Source organism: Recurvomyces mirabilis (genome assembly GCF_035927965.1).
Source record: "Recurvomyces mirabilis strain CCFEE 5264 chromosome Unknown scaffold_15, whole genome shotgun sequence".
NCBI lineage: Eukaryota > Fungi > Ascomycota > Dothideomycetes > Mycosphaerellales > Teratosphaeriaceae > Recurvomyces > Recurvomyces mirabilis.
The window spans coordinates 54,287-77,351 of record NW_027041949.1 but is presented as its reverse complement, the minus strand read 5'-3'; the positions used below and the strand labels follow the sequence as shown (position 1 = coordinate 77,351).

General features: G+C 53.4%; 7 protein-coding genes across 7 annotated transcripts; 4 read left to right on the top strand and 3 right to left on the bottom strand.

Annotated features, from left to right (window-relative positions):
* Positions 1 to 162: 162 nt before the first annotated feature.
* Positions 163 to 4,139, top strand: RAD50 (DNA repair protein rad50; the record flags this gene model as incomplete). Its single annotated transcript, XM_064838672.1, has 2 exons — positions 163 to 4,077; positions 4,131 to 4,139. 2 exons carry the CDS (start codon positions 163 to 165, stop codon positions 4,137 to 4,139), a joined length of 3,924 nt encoding a protein of 1,307 aa, XP_064693497.1.
* A 1,700-nt stretch (positions 4,140 to 5,839) lies between these two features.
* EXG2 (glucan exo-1,3-beta-glucosidase) lies at positions 5,840 to 7,263 on the top strand (the record flags this gene model as incomplete). The annotated part of the gene is made up of 4 exons (XM_064838671.1): positions 5,840 to 5,907; positions 5,961 to 5,997; positions 6,048 to 6,430; positions 6,486 to 7,263. The coding sequence occupies 4 exons, from the start codon at positions 5,840 to 5,842 to the stop codon at positions 7,261 to 7,263; spliced, it is 1,266 nt and encodes a 421-aa protein (XP_064693496.1).
* A 1,029-nt stretch (positions 7,264 to 8,292) lies between these two features.
* LTS14_005972 (uncharacterized protein) lies at positions 8,293 to 9,252 on the bottom strand (the record flags this gene model as incomplete). Its single annotated transcript, XM_064838670.1, has 2 exons — positions 8,293 to 8,507; positions 8,529 to 9,252. 2 exons carry the CDS (start codon positions 9,250 to 9,252, stop codon positions 8,293 to 8,295), a joined length of 939 nt encoding a protein of 312 aa, XP_064693495.1.
* Positions 9,253 to 10,982: 1,730 nt separating this feature from the next.
* Positions 10,983 to 11,919, top strand: LTS14_005971 (uncharacterized protein; the record flags this gene model as incomplete). Its single annotated transcript, XM_064838669.1, has 2 exons — positions 10,983 to 11,308; positions 11,364 to 11,919. The coding sequence occupies 2 exons, from the start codon at positions 10,983 to 10,985 to the stop codon at positions 11,917 to 11,919; spliced, it is 882 nt and encodes a 293-aa protein (XP_064693494.1).
* A 1,203-nt stretch (positions 11,920 to 13,122) lies between these two features.
* SFP1 (Transcriptional regulator of ribosomal biogenesis proteins) lies at positions 13,123 to 14,917 on the bottom strand (the record flags this gene model as incomplete). Its single annotated transcript, XM_064838668.1, has 3 exons — positions 13,123 to 13,272; positions 13,324 to 14,530; positions 14,583 to 14,917. The coding sequence occupies 3 exons, from the start codon at positions 14,915 to 14,917 to the stop codon at positions 13,123 to 13,125; spliced, it is 1,692 nt and encodes a 563-aa protein (XP_064693493.1).
* Positions 14,918 to 18,323: 3,406 nt separating this feature from the next.
* DUR3 (urea active transporter) lies at positions 18,324 to 20,666 on the bottom strand (the record flags this gene model as incomplete). The annotated part of the gene is made up of 6 exons (XM_064838667.1): positions 18,324 to 18,614; positions 18,676 to 18,982; positions 19,035 to 19,557; positions 19,617 to 19,791; positions 19,841 to 20,261; positions 20,314 to 20,666. The coding sequence occupies 6 exons, from the start codon at positions 20,664 to 20,666 to the stop codon at positions 18,324 to 18,326; spliced, it is 2,070 nt and encodes a 689-aa protein (XP_064693492.1).
* An 877-nt stretch (positions 20,667 to 21,543) lies between these two features.
* On the top strand, positions 21,544 to 22,950 carry LTS14_005968 (uncharacterized protein; the record flags this gene model as incomplete). The annotated part of the gene is made up of 4 exons (XM_064838666.1): positions 21,544 to 21,741; positions 21,827 to 21,960; positions 22,013 to 22,410; positions 22,469 to 22,950. 4 exons carry the CDS (start codon positions 21,544 to 21,546, stop codon positions 22,948 to 22,950), a joined length of 1,212 nt encoding a protein of 403 aa, XP_064693491.1.
* Between the last annotated feature and the right edge of the window lie 115 nt (positions 22,951 to 23,065).

Genomic DNA, 23,065 nt, shown 5'->3' with positions numbered 1-23,065 from the left:
CAACAGCAGATTGCTGTACCTCCATCTCGGATAGGCCAGATACGAACAAATCTCGGACAAAGGTATTGCTTCAACAACTGATCTCACGGGCTGCCGGCCTGCGACTGGCTAAAGTTTGGTTGCACCGACAAGGCTACCTTCGATCTGGTGCAAGCCGCCATCATGTCTACCATCGACAGGCTCCAAATCCAGGGCGTCCGGTCCTTCGACAATCGTCATCCTATGGTGATTCAGTTCGAAAAGCCATTGACACTGATTGTTGGGCCCAACGGCAGTGGCAAGACGACCATCATCGAATGTCTACGGTATGCAACAACTGGAGATCTACCCCCGAACGCGAAGCAGAACGGTGCATTCGTACACGATCCCGCGCTGTGTGGCGAGAAGGAGGTCATGGCTCAGGTCAAACTCAGATTCAAGGATCGTGGCGGCACAGTCTATACCTGCACTCGGAGTCTGCAGCTCACGGTGAAGAAGGCCAGCCGTACCACAAGTGCTGTTGAAACGAATCTCTTGATGCACAAGAATGGCGAGAAGGTGTCTCTCAGCTCTCGCGTGGCGGACATGAACGCCCTGGTGCCGGGTTATCTAGGAGTCTCTCGATCAGTGCTCGAGAGCGTGATCTTCTGTCATCAAGAGGAATCGCTATGGCCCATGTCCAGTCCGAAAGATCTCAAGGAACGCTTTGATGCCATCTTCGAGGCCGTGAAGTACACCAAAGCGATCGACAACATCCGGGTCATGGCCAAGAATTATAAAGGCAAGCTCGAAGTCTACAAGAATGACGAAGAGCACCGCAGGCATAACAAGGATCGTGCAAAGCTCATCGAAAAGCAGTCCGAGAAGCTGACTGTTGAGTGTGACGATCTTCGCCAGCAACACGCCGACCTCAGCGATCGCCTTGATCAGGCAGGCCGCAATTTCGAAATGGCGTCTACAAAGGCACGTGAGGCTGGTGCAATTGCTGGCCAGCTTGTTGGCAAGCGTATTGAGGAAAGGACGAAGGAGGAGAGTGTGCAGAGTCTTCGAGAGAATCTCAAAGAGATGTCAGATTCTGATGACGAGCTTCAACGTATGGTCGAGCAGTATGACGAGCGAGTGCAGCATCATCAAGACGATCTCAATGCGGAGAAGCAGCAATACTCAGACATGAATCGAGAAGTACAGCAAGCTCGCGACCTTGTTAGCACGAAGGAGCGCGATTGTGGCTCGTACGAAGCGCAAGCTCAGCAATACGAGCGTCAGGTAGCAAGTCGCGAGAAGCTTGTAAAGGAGACGGCACGCAGCCACAATATCCGCGGCTTCGATCTTCAGCTCGATGCAGAACAAGTGGCTGTCTTCATGGACCGGATCACCAAGATGGCCCGAGATCAGAATGCCACCTTTGAACGCACAAGGCGCGAGACACAGGAAAAGTTGCAGCGTGAGCAGCAAGCGCTGAACGACTTGAATCAGCAAAAGACTACCATCAACGGCCGCAAGGAGAACGCGCGGCAAGCCATCGCGACCAATGATCGCAAGATCGGTAGCCTTCAGAGCGATGTCAATCGTATCAGCATCGACGAAGGCGCCAAAGCAACAATGGAGGCCAACCTACAAGATGTTGACACAAGACTTGCAACTGCGAAAGCGGACGAGGAGTCTTCCGCTTGGGAGCAGAGCCTGGAGGATGCAGAAGGCGCGCTCAGAAAGTTGGAGGACCGCAAAGACAAGCTCGATGGTGAGTTGATCGAAGGTACTCGTCAGGCCAGCGAGACTGCTCGGGTGGATCTGCTTCGTAAGGACGTAAAGGACCGGGAGCGCAGCCTCGAGACCATGATCAGTACGTACAGCAACAAGATCAACAGCCTAATCGGTACAGACTGGCAGCCCGACACCGTTGAAGGCGACTTTCAACGGACTCTGGACGAGAGCGGCGAACAGGTTGCGGATGCTGAGCGCCAGCGTGACGGCACGAACCGCGAGAAGGATCAGATCGACTTTCAACTTGGCACATGTCGCAGAGAGTTGAAGGACAAGCGGCAGGCTGTGAAGGCGGCTGGAGAGAAGATCAAGAAGGAATGTGGAGTTACTGCCGAGGAATACACGGACGAACTCCGCCAGTATGAGGAGAGTCGGGCCAACCTCAAATCTGATGCCGATTCGATTAAGCTGATATTCGAGTACTTCGAGGCTTGCATCAAGACCGCCAAGGATGCTTCGAAGCCATGCTGTCGTACGTGTGGGCGCGGGCTCAGCAAGGACAAGAAAGACGCCGACCAACTGCTCAAGAACGTAGAGAGGGAGAAGCAGAGACTTCAGAAAGATCTTGGAGGGACACCAGAGGATCTGGAGCAGCTTGAGAAGGAGCTAGCTTCGTTCAAATCGGTCGAGCATGAATTTGAGACTTGGGAGAGACTGAAACAGAAAGAGCTACCAGGTCATGATCGCGAGGAGAGCAAGCTGAAGGCATCACGTGAGAAGTTGATCGAGCAGTTGGAGCAGCAGGATGCTGTGGTCGAAGAGCGTCAAGCCGCGAAGCGTGATATTGATGCCGTGTCTCGTACTGTACAGAGCATCACGAAATTGCACAAAGAGATCATTGATCTACAACACTCGATCGAGGAGCTCTCAGCGAAGCAGAAGTCCCGGGGTGTATCACGTGGCCTGGAGCAGATCCAAGAAGATCTCAAGAAGACAAATGAGGAAGCTCGCGCCGCAAAGGCTCGTCTCGCCAAGGTCAACGGCGATCGTGAGCGTACCCGTGGTGTGGTCAACGGTCTTGAGCTCCAGACACGCGACATCCGCAGCAAGCTCAGCACGGCAGAGTATCAGCTCAAGGAGAAGCGGTCTCTGGAGGGTCAGATGGAAGATCTGAAGAAACACATTTCGGAACTGCGCGACGGCAATAAAGCTCATGACAAGGAATTGCAGGAACTCGTGCCAAAGCTGGCTCAGGCCCAAGCCAAGTACGACGATGTCGCACGTGCCGGCGCCGACGAGGATCGCAAACTCCAAGCGGGTTTGAACAAGCTTAACACCAGCGTCAACCAGTTGACCCTTGCCAGTGAAGACATCGATTCCTACATTGCTCGTGGAGGCCCAACTCAGCTTGAGCGCGGCAAGCGTGATGTGGAAGCTCAAAAGACAGAAGTAAGTCGCCTGGAGGAGGAGCAAGGTCAGATCGTCCGCCGCGTCAAAAAGCTCGAAGACCAGCTCCGTAACCAAGACGAAACAAGGAGAAGCATCGCCGACAATCAGCGCTATCGTCGAGACCTGAGACGCCTTCAGCAGGTGCGCGAGGAGATCTCCGAACTAGAAACCCATGATGCTGAACGAGACCAAGCCAAGTATGCGGCAGAGGGTACTAGGTGGCAGAATGAACAGAGCAATCTTGGGGCTCAGCGGTCAGGCGTGGCTGGAACGCTCAAATCGAAGGACCAGATACTGGAGGAGATACTGAACGACTACGAGACTGAATACAAAGATGCAGCTCGCAAGTACAAGGAGGCTCACATCAATGTCGAGACGACCAAGGCATGTGTTGCGGATCTCAACAGTTTTGGTACTGCGCTCGATCAGGCTATCATGCGGTACCACTCTATCAAGATGGAAGAGATCAATCGCATCATTGACGAGCTGTGGCGCAAGACCTACCAAGGTACGGACGTCGACACGATCTTCATCAAGAGTTCAAAGGAGGGCGGCAGGACTGCGAAGTCGTATAACTACCACGTGTGCATGGTCAAGCAGGATGCAGAGATGGACATGCGTGGACGCTGCTCCGCAGGCCAGAAGGTCCTGGCCTCGATCATCATTCGTCTGGCGCTTGCGGAGTGCTTTGGTGTCAACTGTGGATTGATTGCTCTCGACGAGCCCACCACGAATCTGGACAAAGATAACATCAAGGCGCTGGCAGAGAGTCTGTCGGAGATCATCAAGATGAGGAAGGTGCAGCGCAACTTTCAGCTGATTGTCATCACGCACGACGAGGAATTCTTGAAGCACATGAATTGCAGCGAATATGCGGACACATATTGGCGTGTGAGTCGCAGTGATACACAGAAAAGTATAATTGAGAGGCAAAGCATTGCCGAAGTAAGTGGTTCTTCGGCCCGTGTCACCAAAGGAGAATGCTAACGCATGTATAGGTCATCTAGACTGACGTCGAACAAGACCACGAATTTAGCAGGGTGCTATGGGAGGCACAGCTCTGGTGGAAGCAGCATAGTTTGCCGCTTCGAACAATCTTACTTTTCACTGTCTGACGTTGTAGCTGCCGCTGGCGTCATGAATGCTGCAGCAATGCAGAGTGGCTGACAACGAGCCGAGTCTGCATGAATAATTTATCTAACGAACTATGCACCTTGCCCAATCACGGTAGCCGTCTGTAGCTGTACTACTCTTTGGCATCGTTACCGAACACTACAGAAACCGATCGATGGTAACAGGTCACGTTTACATCCTCAAAGCGGTCTCACGAAGTCTAAATATTGTCATCTGGTCTCTCATGGCGTGGACTCGGCATGACCTTGTGCGGTCTAGAGTCTTGTCTCCCGCTTCGAATTGTGCTGCTTCGCTGCTCTTCGACCTTGCGTCACCGCTCCCACTGTTGCAGCAATAGACTCCGTCCTGCTGACAGCGACACTCCTCCCTTCGCTAGCTACCGCTGTGGCTGGTCAACGCCCAACAACGGCTCAGAAAGAGAATCTGGGCAGCTTGATCATGTCTCAGGTGGTCGTGGAGCTTCACTTTCAACGTGTTCAAGATCTTGGCCGAGGTTGATTCACCAAGGTCATTCTGCAAGTCGTCGTTGGCTGAGAAGAGTCATTGCAAGATGCACGAAAACGCCACGCTTTGCGGGCCGCCGGCAAGGCTAAACTTGGAGCGGCGGCGCCTGCGGTTGCCCTGCCAAGGTTTTTTCAGTCGACGAGCGGTCCCTGTATCGTACATCCGGGTGTCTGCGGTATTCACTGGCGCGTGTATGGCAAGACAGGAGGCGTGGCGGTGCGTTGAACATCGTAGAGGTGTTCGGCACGGCGCAAGGAAGTTTAGGGCCCTATCACCGCTCCGTCATCGCACGCTCGTAGTCACACGGCCTGGAAGATGGGGAATATTGCCTGTATGCGACTGGACATGTGACGCACAAAAGATTCGGCGATCGGCGCAGCCTCTGACGAGGTTTGTCGCGATATGCCGACTCTCCTAGCCTAAGAAAGTAAGATGGCGATGTTAAGTTGGTTTAGGCTCAGAGCTCCACCAGCCACCAGCCACAGGGAGCAGTCGCAGCGATGATCTCAACAGCTTCTGCGCGTTGTCGCCAGCTCACACGCGCTCCTCTCTACCGTGAACGGAGATGCAGCATGACCCACAGGCACGGCAGCAACGAAAAGAAGCCTAGGTGTAGGTGAAGCCTCCGCAGCGGTAAGATGAATGCATTCTCATGTTCATTATTAATAATACATCCTCCCCTTTCTCTCACTCTCACACGGTCCATGTATAAGATCGCTATACAGACTTGACCAGCCACGACTTGAAACGACTAGCCATCGACTACCAGCCAAGCACCCAAGCGACCAAGTCCGACAAAACCTCACGCCCCATGCTCGGCACTGGTAGTCGACGAAACAACCCTAGTCACTAGTCCTCTTATTATCGCGTTCGTTCCAGCATTCAATCCATTATTACCCGGGGCTCGCAGCAAGATTGCAGGAAGCTACCTCTGCATTCCACATTCCATTGGCAACTCTTGGTCTCAAAACCTTTGTTGCTTGGTTTGTTGATCGCAGCCTTCAATTCCGACATCCTTTGCGACACACTGGTCCTGCCATAACCAGAGATCGCACACAAGGATAACGACATGGCATCGATGTTGCTTCAGGGTTTTACGGTTGCGCTATGCGCCGCTGGTCTGACTACGGCTGCTCCGTGAGTATCGAGACAATGAATTGTCGTGAAGCTATAGCTAACAGCCCTTGCAGCACGAGACGTTCGAGTCCCTCCGGCTTCGACTGGGGTGTAAGTGCTTCGATATACGCACACGAGACCTTTAACTGACGTTGGACCAGAACACCAAGATCCAAGGTGTCAATCTCGGTGGTTGGCTCGTTCTCGAACCATGGATCACCCCGAGCATCTTCCAAGCATACCCTCTCTCGCAAGGCATTGTTGACGAGTACACCCTCAACCAAGTCTTGGGGACTCAGCAAGCTCACGACAACGTCCTTAAGCCTCACTGGGATTCGTGGGTGCAGCTTGCCGATATTCAGAAGATCGCGAACTCCGGCTTCAACCTCATCCGCATCCCCGTTGGCTACTGGGCATACGACAACTCCGATTCTCCCTACGCCAGTGGTGCTGCGCCATACATCGATCAAGCGATCACTTGGGCCCGTCAAGTCGGCTTGAAGGTTATTATTGATCTTCACGGTGCCCCTGGTTCGCAAAATGGGTAAGCCGGATTTAATATGATGAGCTCCTGATCCACGAACTAACCTTGCGAACAGCTTCGACAACTCCGGCCAGCGCATCGCCCAACCTGGCTGGCAATCCGGCAACACGGTTCAGAAGACCCTTGATGTCCTCGAGACCATCCAGACCAAATACGGCGACTCGAGCTATGACGATGTTGTAGCAGGTATCGAGCTCCTCAACGAACCGTTGAACACCGCACTCAACCCGGACACGACCAGACAATTCGAACGTGATGGCTATGGTCAGCAGCGCAAGGTATCAAACAGCCGTGTCGTCATTCTCCAAGATGGCTTCATGCCACCCAGCTCCTACAACGGCTTCCTCACTCCCTCTGACAACAACGCCGAGTGGGTTGCGATCGATCACCACGAGTATCAAGTCTTCACTCCTGAGCTCGTCGCTTTGGCGCCATGGCAGCATCGCCAATACGTCTGCAACAACGCCGGTACCTACAGCGGTGCAGACAAGTGGACATTCGTCGGCGAGTGGTCAGCCGCCATGACCGACTGCGCCGCGGCTCTCAACGGCTACGGTATCGGTGCTCGTTACGAAGGTCTCTACCCAGGCTCCTCGTACGTTGGCAGCTGCCAGAACAAGAACTTCATCGAGACCTGGGACCAGACCATGAGGGATGATACTCGTGGCTATATCGAGGCGCAGATGGAGACCTTCGAGCGCTACACCCAAGGCTGGGTCTTCTGGAACTTCAAGACCGAGGCCTCGCCCGAGTGGGACGCTTTCCGCCTCATCGATGCCGGTATCTTCCCTCAGCCTCTGAACAGCCGCCAGTTCGGCGCCATCTGCAACTAAGCTATGTCGCCGTACAGCATAGGTAGTATGGTGCGATCCGTGTGTGTTACGACAGCCTGCACTCGACACCACAAACAGGGATGAGATAACGAAAGAGACGATCTTGGGCAATAGACTGGATAGCACGGATGGGATACTTGATGTGAAGAGCGAGACGTACCTCGGCTGGAACCGTGAGCTTTTGAGGAAAGAGAAGGGAGATTGAGCAACAGTAGAATGCTTGCGAATATCACGACGGTGGCAGGAGTTCTTGTATACAGTTCGCCGATACCCCGAGTCTTGTGACTCATGACTGCGCCTTAGCATTGCGGGCTGCATTGATAATGGTAGTTAAGCATATTGTGTAAACGTTATTTTCGAAGGCGCTTGCCAAGTCCATCACAGATCATTCGTTGACCTTGACCATAGGAGTGTGCGTGATTGTTCGACTTGGCAGAGCCTATAGACTCCTTTCATCGCGCCCGTCGGACATACGTCCATCCATTCCATGCACTAATGTCCTCAGAACGGTCTGTGTACTGACTGCTGCCCAAGTATAGGCCGACGGTTCCTTTCTGATAGGATACAGGGGAGTGGATGTATCGGGCTGCGTACTGAAGGTCTTGCGCGATTGATTGCTCGTGCGGTCTGTCACGACGGTCTTCGCCAGCTTGCGAGACATGCAAGGCAGCAAGGTTCTGAGGCTTGGTCGATCATTGTGGTGTAGTCTCGAAGAGGTCAATGAAGTCTCTTGCAGCTGGCTTCCTCCATCGGACCATGAGCATCCACGGTCTCAGACGTACTAAAGAGAATGGGCTGCATCTCCCGTCGCCCTCGCGAACAATTGGTGAGGGGTTGAATATGGGGCTGGCATTCTATGTTGGTCTGCACAGAAAAGCACAGCGACGATAGATCGAGGTCACTGGAGACCGTCCAGAGCAGATTTTTTGGCTGTACTGAAACCCAGCGCGGTTCCAATGCTTCCACAGCAGTCCTTGACCTTTGGGCGGATCAGATACTCGCAGATCTTAAAAAGTGCCTCGTTCATGATCATCGCCACAACCGCACCTGCCCGTCCTCACCACAGCTATACACCCGATCCTGCGCGAACAGCACATCCCGTACAACTTCTTCGCCATGAGCACCCGGAAGCTGTACCGACCGTCCCAGATTCCATGGCTCTGGACCGTCCAGCTGAACCAGAGATAAGGTCTGTTTGACGTTATGACCACATGCAACGACTGGCTGACCATTCGGCTGCCGTACTAGGTCGATCACGTACATACAGTCAAGCTTCTGCCTCACATCACCAAAGTCGATGGCAGGCGGTGGCTCCCTCCCCTCAACAGGCTCCTGAAGTGGGTAGATAAGGAATTGCTCGTCCGTGGTCAGGACATAAGCTTGATCGGGTGTCAAGAAACCTGCGCAGTGGACCGCTGAGCGCGGGTTGAGGACTTGCTGTATTGCGTCTTCTTCTTCTCTCTGATTGACATCGAATAGTGAGACGAGGCCATCGGTACTGCCCGAGAGCAAGATAGTGGGCTGGGAGGGATGGAAAGCCAGCTGTGTGATACTGTCTGTATGTGACTCGTCGTAGTCCCGAATCGGTGCGGCAGGGCTTCTGTTATCGTATAGCAGTACACTCACATCTCCTAGACCCTCCTTGTTACTTTCTGTTCCGGCGGCGATGATGTGATCGTGGCAAGCTATAGCAGAGATGCCACGATCTTGAGACTCGTTAAGTTGTGCGACTTGCTTTGCACGACTGTCCCACAATCGGATGACTCCGTCCCGGCCAGCAGTGATGAAGGCTTGATCTGAGAAGGACTTTAAACATGCCAGGCCAGCATTCCGTACTTGAGTAGTAGCAGTACCCTTCAATGCTGCGTCGAAGAGCCGAAGCGTATCATCTGAGCCGATGGTAGCAAGACAGTGACCTCCTATATGAGCCAGAGAGTAGAGGTAAGTATCCGGAGCACTGCCAAGGCTCGACGACGTGACCAGCTTCATTCTCCTCGGATCGTGTATACACAATACGCCAACTGTTGTACAAGCCGCCTGCTCTGCTGAAGGCGGCGGGGAGCTGTAGCGCGTCAGCAGCCAGCAGCGCCGCAACCTGTTTGCCGCTCTGCGTTCGTCGGTGTGCAGGCGCAGCCAGTGGTTGTCAAAGTTAAAAGTCAAAGATGTGCGCGCTGGCAGAAATCGACAAGGATTTTGCTTGGGACAAGGCGCTGATTTCTCGGTACCTAACTTTGGCTTTTGTGGGTGCGATCACTTCAGTATGCTCTCCGAATGTATGTATTCGACACGGACACTTTGCCACGTGAGTTTGCGTCCGATAGCAGAGTGCGGCTTGTGCATCTCTATGAGATATTGTGGTTCGATCGTGTAGTCTACAGCCAAGAAAATAGCCAATCAAACGTGTGACATATTTACAGCCTCTCCACATCCAAGCGAGCAATTGCCTTTCTCCATGGTGCAAAGCATTATTACATGCATTGCAGCCAACGTGCAGATGAATTGACACCAACATCCTGCTGACGGCCTGATGCCTGCAGGGACAAGACAGGAGATGCAGCGGTGGTGACGGTGGAGTTGTGTCTTCAGCCGGAAGGACGGCAGACAAGACAAGAAGCCGCCATAGCGGTGAACAGTAGTGGCGATGGTCAAATGCCTGGGTGTCAAACCTTCGTTGTTGAACCTTCGGAGTGAACCGTAGCAGATAGAGGAGACGAAAGCTACCAAGAAAGGCTCGTACGCGTATCCATCCGAGCTCTGCGAACACTTGCTTCTTGCTACTTGCCCACTGTCATTGCGTGTGTTGTCTTATGCTCAGAGGCCTCTGATAGAATGTGAGGCGTCAAAGTTGGCGAGGTACGAGGAATATGCGGTGATGAACAGGAAATGTCTAGTGAGCCTCATCGGCGGGTACTTTTGCAGCCCGTACCGGCGCCGAGACCCTACCCGGGAGAGTTAGATCCATCGCCTTGCCTGTGTAATCCCGTCTCGTTTCGCTTGGAAGCTCACGGCTGAGTTTATTCATTGTCCCAAGCAGGCTTCTTGCCCGGTGTTGATGCTGAAGGACGCCCTGGTGGCGGCGTGCTGTGCAAAACCGGCCGGAGTAGCTTTGGGAGGATCTTCTGCTATTTTACCGCCCACACGTAGCCGTAACAGGTTGCCGCGCCGAATAAGACACGTCCACGCAGCTGCACATCCACCCACGAAGCTTTGGTGGTCACAGACATGCATGGCGAGGCTAAACGCGCAGGTCTGACCCGAATCATGTGTTAAACCTCGCGCCAGGTTGGCGAACAAAGCGTGTGCTGATGCGGGTCGGAAGAAAGGCTGCCACGCATGATGATACACCACACAGACCAGCATCACGGGCTCTCTCTTTCTCTTCTCGAGCCCTGCAGACCAAGAGTCAGATACGCACGCACACTTCATCTACTCCTTCTCTTTCTACCGCTCCTCCTCTTCCCTTCCGCTCATGCCTACTCCGCCCACCACATCGCCAAGTCGGTTGTGACATCCCTTGCAGGAACCACGGAACTTCTGGACCTGGCCGCAATACCTCACTTCCACTTCGCCCTTTTATACCGCTCACCAAGTCGTTTGTGCCCAAACGAACTACGACCAACCGCTAGGCCGTGTATCCGGCTTTACGATCATAAAAAATTGGTCGTCTGCTTACAAACCACATACGATACTACGCTCGCCACCACGAGGCCCAACCCGAGATGCGGCGACAAACACCAATAGCACATCTGCTATACGCCTACCTCTACCCACACCCGACTCCCAACGACCCACCATCATTCTCGGCGCATCTCGCTCGGAACCTAGTGCCAGAAGTACGAATCGAGGTAGCCACATACTATGGGGACCTCAATAGCGTGGAAGCAAGGTACCCAGGCCTGAACTACTGCTACGCACCCCACCGCATGCGTCTGGGCCGGTTCAAGCACCACAGGCGGCTATTCGATGCGTTTGATAACCTCGGTCTTACGTATAATGAGATTCAGGAGTTCTGTTGCTGGGAAGGGACGAAGTGGGCACGGGAGAGGTAATTGCAGCCGGCACACGGGACCATCCACATGGTACTAACGCAATTTGTGTAGATACGAGAAGGACGAGAACATCACCGTGGTAGACACGACGGGAGACGAGATTCTTCCTTGGGTTGACCGCACAGAGGCCGAGGAGGAGCGAAGAAGACAGAACATTCACAGGCGGACGGACATCTCGGTTGTGGTGCAAGAGGCAGATGGTGCACTCAGCAGTCACCCAGCTGAGATGGACGAGGACGAGGAAATGAGCGATGCCGACTCGGAGGCGGAAGACGATGGTGTGGACACCGAGACTGTACACGAGGCACCTCATGAGACAGCGGCAGCCGATCAGCATATTGCAGAGTTACAGCGTCGCCGCGACTCAGCCATCACACAACGAATCATTGCTGCTTACGAGCAAGGCCGAAGTCTGCCGCCGGAAATCGAGACGTACCTCAAGGAGCAGAGTGAACGCGGTATGCTCCGTAGCGATGGTCTGAACTTGCAGCAGCTGGTTGAGATAAGTCGATCGGCGCACGCTTACGCTCTACTGCCTACACCGGGTGAGACGGCTACTGCTACGGCGAACAGCGTACCTGCTCCACACACGAGAGCAGCCGCTTGAGCACACTCTTTGCCGTTCATGGCGGGGTCAATTCCAGGAGTTTTGGGAGAGGGACAATGGGTTCATGATTTGCGGTGGAGCAAGGTCGGGCAAGTCTGAAGGTCGTTACTGCTTCAGCCGCTACTTTTTGGTGTTTTTAGCACGGTGTACGGTCATTCGGGATGGTGCAGCGGGTCAGTCGGAAGATGGGATAGTCTTGTGAGAGCGATAGCTCTGGACATTTTCGAGATATACGTTATCTTGCGACAGCGATGTAGCATATGGTACGCATCAGCCAACGAGCAGATTACGTGCTCAGCATCGATGTTCTCCCCAGCGCCGCTGTGAACCGTCTTAACCATTGGAATGTTATCTGAGGCGGTTCGCTCGTACCTGCTGTTGCAAGTCCACGAATGCACAGTTGGGAAAGCCCGAATCCATGATATGGGACATGCAAGACTGTACGAAAGCCCCGTGAGACTCTATCCGATGAAAGTATTTCTCATTCCCTCTATCTCAGCTCGCGCATAATACCTCATACAATCATGACAAGCATGTTCCAGCATAAAAGCTACCAACCGCATTACATTGCATCGCACCACTCCAACCTCTGCCATAAAAAAAAGGGATCCATCTTTTAGTTCTATCCATTCCTAAACCATACTCGTCGGCCAATAGCGAAAGGGCCTAATCTACTTGTAGCCGCATCATGGGGTATCGTTCGAAGCGAAAACAGTGTCAAAGGAAGTGCCACCTGAGGTACTCTCGCTGCGGCATGAGAGCGCACAGAAGGGATCATCCGCTCAAGAAAACTCCAAAACACCGTCGCTAAAATCGATGTTTATTTTGGTTCCCAGGAAAAAGCAGTAAGGAACCCACAAGGTAAAAACAAGTCGAACCGAAGGAGATAAGAAAGCAGGCGTAAGCGAGTAGTTCTTCCAGTGCATGCGAGCCTGGTCAGAGCCACCACTGCGCCTGGAGGCGATGAGATGTTGTGTCGCAGCGATGATGATGCCGCGCAATTGCCGTGAAAGCATGCTGTGGTTCGTGGCATCAGCTCCGACGAGGCGGCCGGAGTCCGACCAGATAAGCTTCGCAGGGCTTCGCGAAATGGCTGACAGGTGCGTCGTGCAGCACAAACGCTCGTGAATCATGATGCTACCCCGGACCAGGATGAGGTACGTACCCAAGTACAGCAGGTACATGGCAATGACCGGATGCAGACTAATAGCCTGTCATGTCGTTCATGACGGGTGCTTGAGCGACGTTCGCGTTCATGCCCTGGGCGTTGTTGGGCAAGCCTTGCATGCCTGCGGCGTCGAGCTTTAGCTCTGGATTGCATGGTGGTGAGTGTTGACGGTGATATTTTAGTCCCTAGTGTGGTGTTAGCAGTGGTCGGAAAGTGAGGAGTGGAGAGTGACATACGTTGAGATTCTTGTATCGCTTGCCACAAACATCGCATCGATAAGGCTTCTCCTTCTCCATACCAATCGTGCCGGGGTATGGTATACTGGTATTCGGGTCGACGATCGAGAAAGTGCCATCAACGTTCTCCTTCAGCTGCTGGTTCTGGTGACCGTGCTGCTTGTGGTACTTCAGACCGTTCTGGTTCTTGTACGCCTTCTCGCAGCCGATAACAGGGCACTTGAACGGCTTGATCTCTTCACCCACAAAGCCACCTACGCCCGCTAGGCCGTTGAGTAGTTGACTTTCGCGTATCCGTTTGGCTAGCTCGCTACTGTTGCTGTTCATGAGAGCCTGGTTGGGTGTGCCCTTGTTGCCGTAGCCTTGCTTGCTTAATAGCCGCTTCGCAGGATCATCAATCGTGCCTGAGCCACCATTGTTCATGTGGGCGAGATCAAGGCTGTTGAGGTCGATGTTCGGATTCTGCAGGAGTTGCTGGTAGTCAAAATTCGTCAGACCCATGTTTCCTAGCTGGTTATAGTCGAAACCCGCTGGCTCAGCAGGCGTACTAGGCATGCTAGAGTCTGGGGTGCCCGTTTGTTGCGACGCAGTCTGCGTCATGAGTGTAGGCGTATTGACAGACGATACTGTGGGGTTATGCGGAAGACCCATATTCTGCTGACCAGGGCGAGGAGTTGTTGGAGTCTGCAGACCTTGACCTTGGAATGCGTTGGCGATGTTGACGTTCACAGACGGACCTCGAGGTTGTTGCCGACCGAACTGAGGCTGAGGCTGGAACTGTGCACCTTGCGGCGATTGCATGGTGTCCATGTCCATTCCGTCTAGGTTCTCGAAATCGACCTGTTCGCCAGATTGACCGCTGAATAGTGGCGAAGTCTGGAAGTTTGTCGGTTGTTGCATTTGCGGTTGTGGCATGAGATTTGCTGGCTGGACTTGAGCTTGTTGTTGCACAGCCTGAGCCGTGCTGGTGGCGTTGGCAGCTCTGCTACTGGGATACTGCTGTTCTTTTGGAGTCCTGCCCATTGTCTGTGTCGGTTGTGCGGCATGGGCTTCTTCGTAATGTTGCAGCAGCTCGTGCATCGAATCCAGGCGAATGTCGCAGCATACGTAATCCTTCATGTAATTTGCCTCCATTTTGGGCAGGTATGATGAAGAATGGAACGAGGGCGATTGGAAGTTGTACGGAGACGTCCCAGTCATCATCATGCTGAACGTGAGTTAGCACACATCGACCAACGATCGCTTGGACGGATACTCACTCGTCGCGAATGAAGCTGCCGACAGAGATACCACCCCAACTCATGCCCTGCATGAGACTGCCAGCGAGCGCGTTTACGTTGCTCTCGCGCCTGAAGCCATCCTTGCTTGGTATCGATCGAGCGCCATATGGAGTTGTGCCTAACATACCTATCGACTCTTGCCGACCACGATACTGCGACTCGGTTGGTATTTGCGGTGGCTCCATGCCGTCGTCGTGTCGTACGTTGATGCTCGGTTGTTGCAGCTGTGTCGTGAGATTGGATTGTTGACCTCGCGGCGAACCTGAGCTCTGCCGCGAGGTGGCGATGTCTATCGGTGATGCCGACCCAGCCATTTGTGCGGGTCGAGCGGTTTGGAAGAGCGGTATGGTGGCGTCGTCCTCGTCTTCGCGAGGGAAGAGGAGATCGTCGCTGCTTAGTTCAGCGGTCGCGTGATCTCGCCTCGCATATACACTGTAGAAGAGGTCTCGTTCGTGGTGCGCTTTGAGGCCGGCGTGGTTGAAAGCGGCGGATGAGGGCGTCTGGATGACCTCGCTGTCTACACTTCCTTCCCGTGTACTGGAGAAATGCAACGCTGGAGGAGACTGTGAGGACGCCACCTTTGCGACTGTTCAGTGGATGTGGATGTAGAAAAGTAGAATGCGACCAAGTCAAGCAAGACTTTGGGTGGCTTTGACGGGTGAGTCTTTAAAGTTATTATGCGCTGACCCTCGGCAAGCTCGCTCGCGATGCAGCCGCAATGCCAATTACAGCAAGATATGGTCTGATATTCGACGGAGGGGTTCAAGTTTGAAGCATCAGTGGACCAGCCATCTTGCAGTGGATATGGGTAGAGTAATAAAGCACGCGAGGCAATTGATTAGCGGTCGGACGTCGCATCATCTCAACAGTGACATATGGGCCCAAGAGCCGGCTCACTAGGGCCACCCTGCACTCAGCAACCCATGCAGCCAATCACGCATACTCGAGAGCTGTAGTCTCGAGTCTGCTACCCGCCGCCGACTGTTCGCCGTCGACACTCGTTTTGGTGGTTCACTGCCTGAATGCAGCGAGGCTTCTCCGGGAAACACTCGCAGCGCTCACATCTTACGTTTGGACGACAACCGGATAACATGTGCCGACGACCTGTCGCAAGCTGCACACTCTCGAGGCCTGTACCACAGACCGTGGAGACCACTGCAGCAGGCCGCAGGAGTCATCGCCGCAGACCAGCCACCATCACTACGACTACTGACGCACCCTGCACACTGCCGGTCTGGTCGGCATCCGTCCAATCAAAGTAGTGCCAAGCTCTGACCGTTCTAACATGTCTTCTAGTCTGGTTCTGGAAGAGCGCCCTGCTCAGACGCCGCAACGCTTGTTGAAGGAGCCCACTTGATCGTGTGCCCGTTGGCCTCCACAAGCAAACAAGCACGTAAACTCGCTCCACATGCGTTGCGTAGGCCTTGTCGGCAGTGCTTGCTTACACTGCTACTCGCACGACTGGGTCGCCTCAGAAATCAGTTCACTTGCTCAGCAAAACCTAAGAAGCGGTTCACGCGGTTCGGACTTGCGAAAAGGGTAAGGTCGAAGTCTGAAGGATGCGTCATAAAATCGGTAAGCCGCTGCAGCACATGCATGATCAGCCTGAAGCTGGATCATCCGTCACCAGCACGAGTAGGTAAAAGCTTGCATATAGGATGGGGTACGTCGCCAGCACGACCCTATTCATCGTTGTTGATGACACGGTCGACAGCCCGTAGATACATGCTTGTTGCCTTGGATCACTCATTGCAACAAAGTATGGCCGTCGCCTACGCCGTCAAACGCCACAGCGCTCGTGTCCAAGTGAACTACCGAGGGCCTAGGCTTTCAACTTCTAAACTTCTCAAATAATCAACGAATAGTCGCCATCCACGAGCAACCACATCAGAATGGTACGACCGGTGCACAAACCAGGTTCTACCATACCAAACAAGATCGGACATGTCTCATTTGCGGTATGGTACAGAGACAAGCCGAGTTCCCCCGTGTGAGTTCTTCGGTCCATTTCGCCTTCCTTATACTTTCATGAGTCTAGGACTGCTTCGGTGGCCTCGGCATATCCACGGCGATGTATGTGGCATCATGTCAGCTGCATATGAATCGAACCAGGTACCACAATGCAGCTGCCACGCATGTTTGGTGACCTTCATCAGGTCCATCATGTAGCGGGAATGCTGCTGGGTGGGAGGTGCGCTGCAGCCGCTCCCCCTCGGCAAAGGAAGTCATCCACGACCTCACGGTAACCTACGCCTATGCGCCACCAATTTGTAGCTGAATTAATACCTCAAAACAGAATACGAGATACAAATGCCAATCTATTATTACCAGACAATGACACCGACCGTGCCGCCGGGCTTGGGGTTCCTACACCATCACGCTGCCCTTCCAGCGACTCGGTTTGACCTTCGGTATAACGATCGTCTGAGTATGGTGGTTTGCCGACAAGGCGAGACAATTGCCGTAAAAGGCCGTCCTTCGGCGTTTCGTCTCGGCACACATTTGCGACCAAAGATCACTTGGCCACAATTCAACGTTTCGTCAGACCGCTGTCACGCTGAAACAGCGAAGACTTCGAGCAGCGATCTCACCCCACGTCGTCCTCCACAGTAGTTGAGCTTACAGGTTATTAGTTACACCTTTGACGGTTTCGCTCGGCACCAATGCACTTCACTGCTGCAGGGCATGACTCTGCATGCAGATGCTGGCGGCCTGGCGTGGTACATCGTCAAAGTCGCAAGTATACTGTCCCACACTCGGAGAGCATATCAAATGTGGACCATTCGTCAACCGTCAGAACGATATCCAGGAAGGTAAGAGTGACAGCATTCACCAACAAGCAGATGATCTCGAGCAAGGTCAGATGTGCACAGCAACAATGAGCGACCCCGGCATGAGCAAACGGATCCATTGCGGATACACTCTCTATCCACAAAAGTATAATAACAAAGTACCATCGCATACATCTACCAGTTGTACCAATATCAATGTCGATCCTAGTTCATCACGATCTAGTTTGACGTGCCGTTATCCAATGCTTGATCGTTCTTCGAAAGTTTGTATAACGGAGACGGACGATGCACCCGGCAGATGTTCAAGACGACGTATTGTCTCGCCATCCAATTCAAACATGATCGAAGAAATGTCGATTGCATTGTTGCTGGCAATAGGACTGCATAGTGCCCTCACGGACTATCTGTAACGTTCTTCACAGGCCCGGTGTTCATTCGCAGCATCACGTCCACCATCCGATGCTCACGGCTACGTCCACAAAGAGGTACAACACTATCTCCTCCTTTCGCCATGGCATCGTCATCTCATCCTTGTCAAGATAACGAAGGATTCGAGCTGACTGCATAACTGTCGAATGCAGACTATACTGCACATGTCTCTATCTAGGCCGACGTCGTGAACGGTTATAAGGCTTGCATTGGTGTTGTTGGATATGCGAAACTATGCAAGCGAAGGGATCATGCCCAGGGAAGACCATTGCTAATCCGGTAAGTGCTCAGCAGTAGCTACATTCAATACGCGAGCGGCTTCAGCAGCCCTTCGCTGAATTGGTGATTTGATCATGGTTGGAAATGATACTAAGATGGCCGGTCTTGCGGTATGATCTGTGATCAAACATGATCATTCCCGAGAAACTAAATGCCTATCGACCCATGATACCATGCAATATCCGACTATCCAGCTGCCAGTCTTTAACTTCAGCCACATTCACATCTTAGCATCAACGGGATGCTCGGGCGGCGTATCAACACCCTTCTTCTCATCAGCACGCTCCTCAGCTTCAGCAGTCTCTGCCACCGTTGCACGTCCATGTAAGACTGGTTTTTTCTTCCCCGTAATATCCAAGAAGATGGCCACCACAGTCCGCGAACTAGTGTGTCTACCCTCCCAGAGCGGGTAAACACCAACACAGGCAGCGGAGCAGAAGAGCCAGAGGATGCCGACCGATACCCAACCTGTGAAAAACTTCTTGCTGAAGACGTAGCCGCTGCCGTACATCTGATACGAGGTGCACATTAGCTTGTGAAGTCAATTGATGAGGAGGCGATGATATGCTTACCGGGAACGGCCACAGGATAAGCAAAGCGAGAGTCAAGAACAGAGTCATGTAGCGAGCGATCTTAGCAGCACGTTGTAGCTGTGCTTGCTCCTTTCGCTCTTCATCTTCCGTGTGATGGGCTTCTCCAGGCACAAGCTCAATGTCGACATGCGCAGCCGCTGCAAGATCTGAGTCGTCACCTTTTCGGATGAGCTTCATGGACACCCAGTCGTACTTTGGTCCCTTCAGACCAGGAATGAACGATAGGATCGGGATGAAAATGATGGGCGACAAGAGAGCAGCGACATTGCCAGCCAACATAGGGATACTATTTCGACGTCAGCGATTGTACTTCAGAATTGCAGATCCAGTATACGTACTTCGCACCGGTCGAGTCAACGGATAGACTGCCGCCCTCATCCTTCGCCGTCACGAGCCATGCGATCAGCGAGCAGATCAGCGCAAGTGGTGGCGTGAAAGTGGCAGCAGCCCATGACTGTCTATCCCACAACAATGTCAATGACGCCGGTAGAACAGCTCCCGATATGATTACGCCCATCATCAAATATAGGTAGCCCATCGAGATGCCAGCGTAGTATAGTCCGGTGGAGAACGAGGCCATAATGATCGCGTATACAATACAACTTGTGTGAGACATGTAGATCAGCCTCTTCCCTGACGCTCCCGGGTTGATATACGTCTGGTAGATATCATAGGTCCAGATACTGCTCACAGCGATAAGTTCGGCACTCATAGCAGAGGTGACGGCCATGAAGATGAGGAGAAGTGTCGCAGCGGCACCGCCTTTGCCAAGTAATGCAACGGCAGCGTCTGGTAACACGAGACCTGCTGACACATCGGCAGGATCCATCCTGTTGGGATATGTTGGGAAGACCGGGTTGTCTAGAATGGAGTGTCAGCTCGAAGTACTCTTCCGAGCCAGTGCGGAGAACAAAACGTACTTTCGAGAGCAAGTGCTGAGAGGCCCATGGTCGTGGCAGCCAGCCATGGGATAGCAAACCAACTTAGTCCGCCTGCAATGTATCCAGGCAGGGCGTGTACTGGACTAGCAGCAATTGCCTTGTTATAGTAACCATTGTCACAGAAGACAGTGCCGAAGTTTCCAACTAGATTGATCTACCCCCAACGATCAGTAGTGCCAAGGTGTACTACTGGATGGACTCACCACAAAAAACACGGCTCCTTCGGTAGAACGCATAGTCAGATAGCTGCCTTCAGCATTACCAGCCACAGGATGGCGCTTAGCTGCCTCTGTGAGGGCATCGTAGACTGCGCCTGGCGAGCCGAGCACACTGCTTGTCGCATAAGCGGTGAAAGCAAAGATAAAGATGATGACCAGGATCATGACAGTGTGGACGTAGTCAGTGAGGAAGGTGGCCTTGATCCCACCGAACATAGTGTACAGTACGACACCGATGGGCAGCAGGAAACAAGCTGCTGCTGTCGGGACACCTGTCAGCGATGTCACGACTGCGGAGCCGCCAGTAAGAAGCATAGCCGTTACGAGAACGTTGGTCATAAGGCCGAAGGTGATGAAGACACCATGAGTCGCGGCACCATATCGTGCTCGGATTGCTTCCAGGAATCTGAGAACGTCAGTGATTGTTACGAATACATCGCGAATGTGTCAAGACGAACGTATGTGCGTTGGGTGCCTTTCGTTTAAGTTCGATGGCGAGTGTTGCGAACAAGATCACCTGAACCGTTGCACCAGAAGCATACCAGAACGGCCCACTGACTCCGTAGCGATATGCCACGCTCGATGACTGAAGCAGAGTCGCTGCCCACGTCCACGAGGACACCACAGCGGAAGCGACCAGACCAGACTTGACGGTTCTGCCAGCAGTGCTGAAGGCTTCCGACGTCTGCAGCTCATTATTGTATCGTCGGAGGACAAACGTTGTCAGCATCATACCGAAGGCGAACAGAAATCCAAGGCCGATGATGACTCCATAGCCAGTAGCTTTGCTGAGAGGAGGAGTGGTCGACATGGCGGAGTCGATATCCTCAAACGTCACAGATATGGTATCAATGAGGCACAAATCTCGCCTTTCGATGAGGCTCGAGCGGTCGTGAAAATATGGAGGTGCAGACCTACCTCTATGTATCCTACGTGACGATAGCATGGGGTGCATGGTTATCAGCCCTCCTCACACCTCCGCAGGCTGTGCGATGGGTACTGTTGTGCAACTCATAGCCATTAGTGGTCGTCCGCGATAAGACTCCCACGAGCTCGGCGCTCTCTGTGGGCAAGCTGCAGATTGGCTCCACTCCGTGCATTGATAAGGCAGAACCTCGACTATTGGTCTTAGTCAATCTACAATTGTCTTTGCTCAGAGTGGCAACCTGAGACGATTGGCAGCTGCAAACCCATACCGTGAAGTCAGTCGCGACGATGGCCAGACCATGCTGTTTGACACAAGGTGTAGATGGTGTGATGCATTTCTTTTAGCGTGGAGGTTCGAGAACATGCAGTCTGATAAGAAGAGGTTCCTCGGCCTCGTCCGCTCGGAGAGTCGCGAGGCAGCGACATGAAGCTGGTTCCTCGGTCTCTCATCTAAATACCTCCTTCAGTCGCCTACCTCTCTCGTCGGACAGATATGTGAGAGAGCGACGCCGAGAAGCTTTCAACCGTCTGGTCTACGAGCACGGCTCACGACCGTCACGTGTTTCGGCGTTTGTCCGCGGTTAATATGCAAAGCAATTTATCCGCCCACGCTAGAGTAGCTGTTAAACAGCACCATGTGCATTGCGGCTCTCATTATTTTGGTTGTCTTGACCGCCGGCGCCTCCTCAACATTGTAGCTCTCTTCTCACCGTTGTCCTCTGTACTCACCTGTCCTCGTTCTCGCGGCCAGCAGCAGAAAGATGTCTAAGATCCTAGCGACAGGCGCGAGGGCCGCCTTAAGTGGCGCCAGAAGCAATGCCAGCATCACCAAAGCTGCTCGCCCGGTGATGGTCGCAGCGACCAAGACCACAAATCAGAAGAGGAACCACTCTGCCTGCTGCGGACCCAACCTTCGAAGTTATGCCACCGTCAGCGATGCCAACTCGGCGCAGCAACAGGTGAGTCGTTGATCTCGTGCCCGCGACTACCCCGCGAGCTGGTGAGCTTTGGCATTGAGGCAGAAGTACTGACGAAATACTGCAGAACCTCTCCTTCGTACTTGAGAAGCAGGGCAAGGTCAAGTTCGAGGATCGTCCCATTCCCAAGCTTACCTCGCCATACGACGTCCTGGTCAATGTTAGATGGACTGGTATCTGCGGATCTGACGTACATTACTGGTGAGTCCACATGGCCTCACAGCTCGAGCAAGCCTCTGACAGCAATTATCAGGCAACATGGCGCCATCGGCGACTTCGTCGTCCGCGCGCCCATGGTCCTTGGTCACGAATCCAGCGGGACAGTAACAGAAGTCGGTGACAAAGTAACCAGCGTCAAGGTCGGCGACCGAGTGGCAATGGAGCCCGGCATCCCCTGCCGACGATGCCCACGCTGCAAGGAGGGAATGTACAATCTTTGCGTCGACATGCGCTTCGCCGCTACTCCACCCATCGATGGCACATTGGCGAAGTATTATGTCCTGCCCGAGGACTTCGCGTACAAGCTTCCCGAGAACATGAGCTTCGAGGAAGGCGCTCTCATGGAGCCGCTCTCCGTCGGCGTCCACATCAACAAGCAGGCCGGCACCAAGAATGGCTCCACCGTTGTCATCTTCGGTGCCGGACCAGTCGGTCTCCTCTGCGGCTCCGTTGCCAAGGCCTACGGAGCAAACAAGATTCGTGATCGTAGACATCAACCAAGAACGTCTTGACTTCGCCAAGAAGTACGCCGCGACCCACACCATCGTCTCGAAGAAGCAATCTGCCGCCGAGACCGCAGCCCAAATCATCAAAGAATGTGAGATCGTCGAGGGCGCCGATATAGTCATGGATGCTACTGGCGCCGAGCCATGTATTCAAGCCGGGATTCACGTTCTTCGCGCTGGTGGCACTTATGTGCAAGGTGGTATGGGCAAGCCGGATATCATGTTCCCGATCGGCGCGGCTGGTGCGAAGGAGCTCAATATTAAGGGCAGCTTCCGGTACAATGCTCACGACTACGAGACTGCCATTGGTCTTGTGACTAGCGGTCGTGTCAATGTGAAGGAGTTGGTGAGCAAGAAGGTCAAGTTCACGGATGCCGAGGAGGCTTTTGAGGATGTGGCTGCTTCGAGGGGTATCAAGATTCTGATCGAGGGTGTGCCGGATCAGCGTGCGTCTGCATCTGCGTAAAAAATATCAAAGGGCAGGCGTTGAAAGAAGCGCAATACTAGCTTGTGCTGGAGGGGATCTGGATGGGAAGTCGGACAGCATCTGTATCAACAGTAAATGGCATGGTATGGTAAAA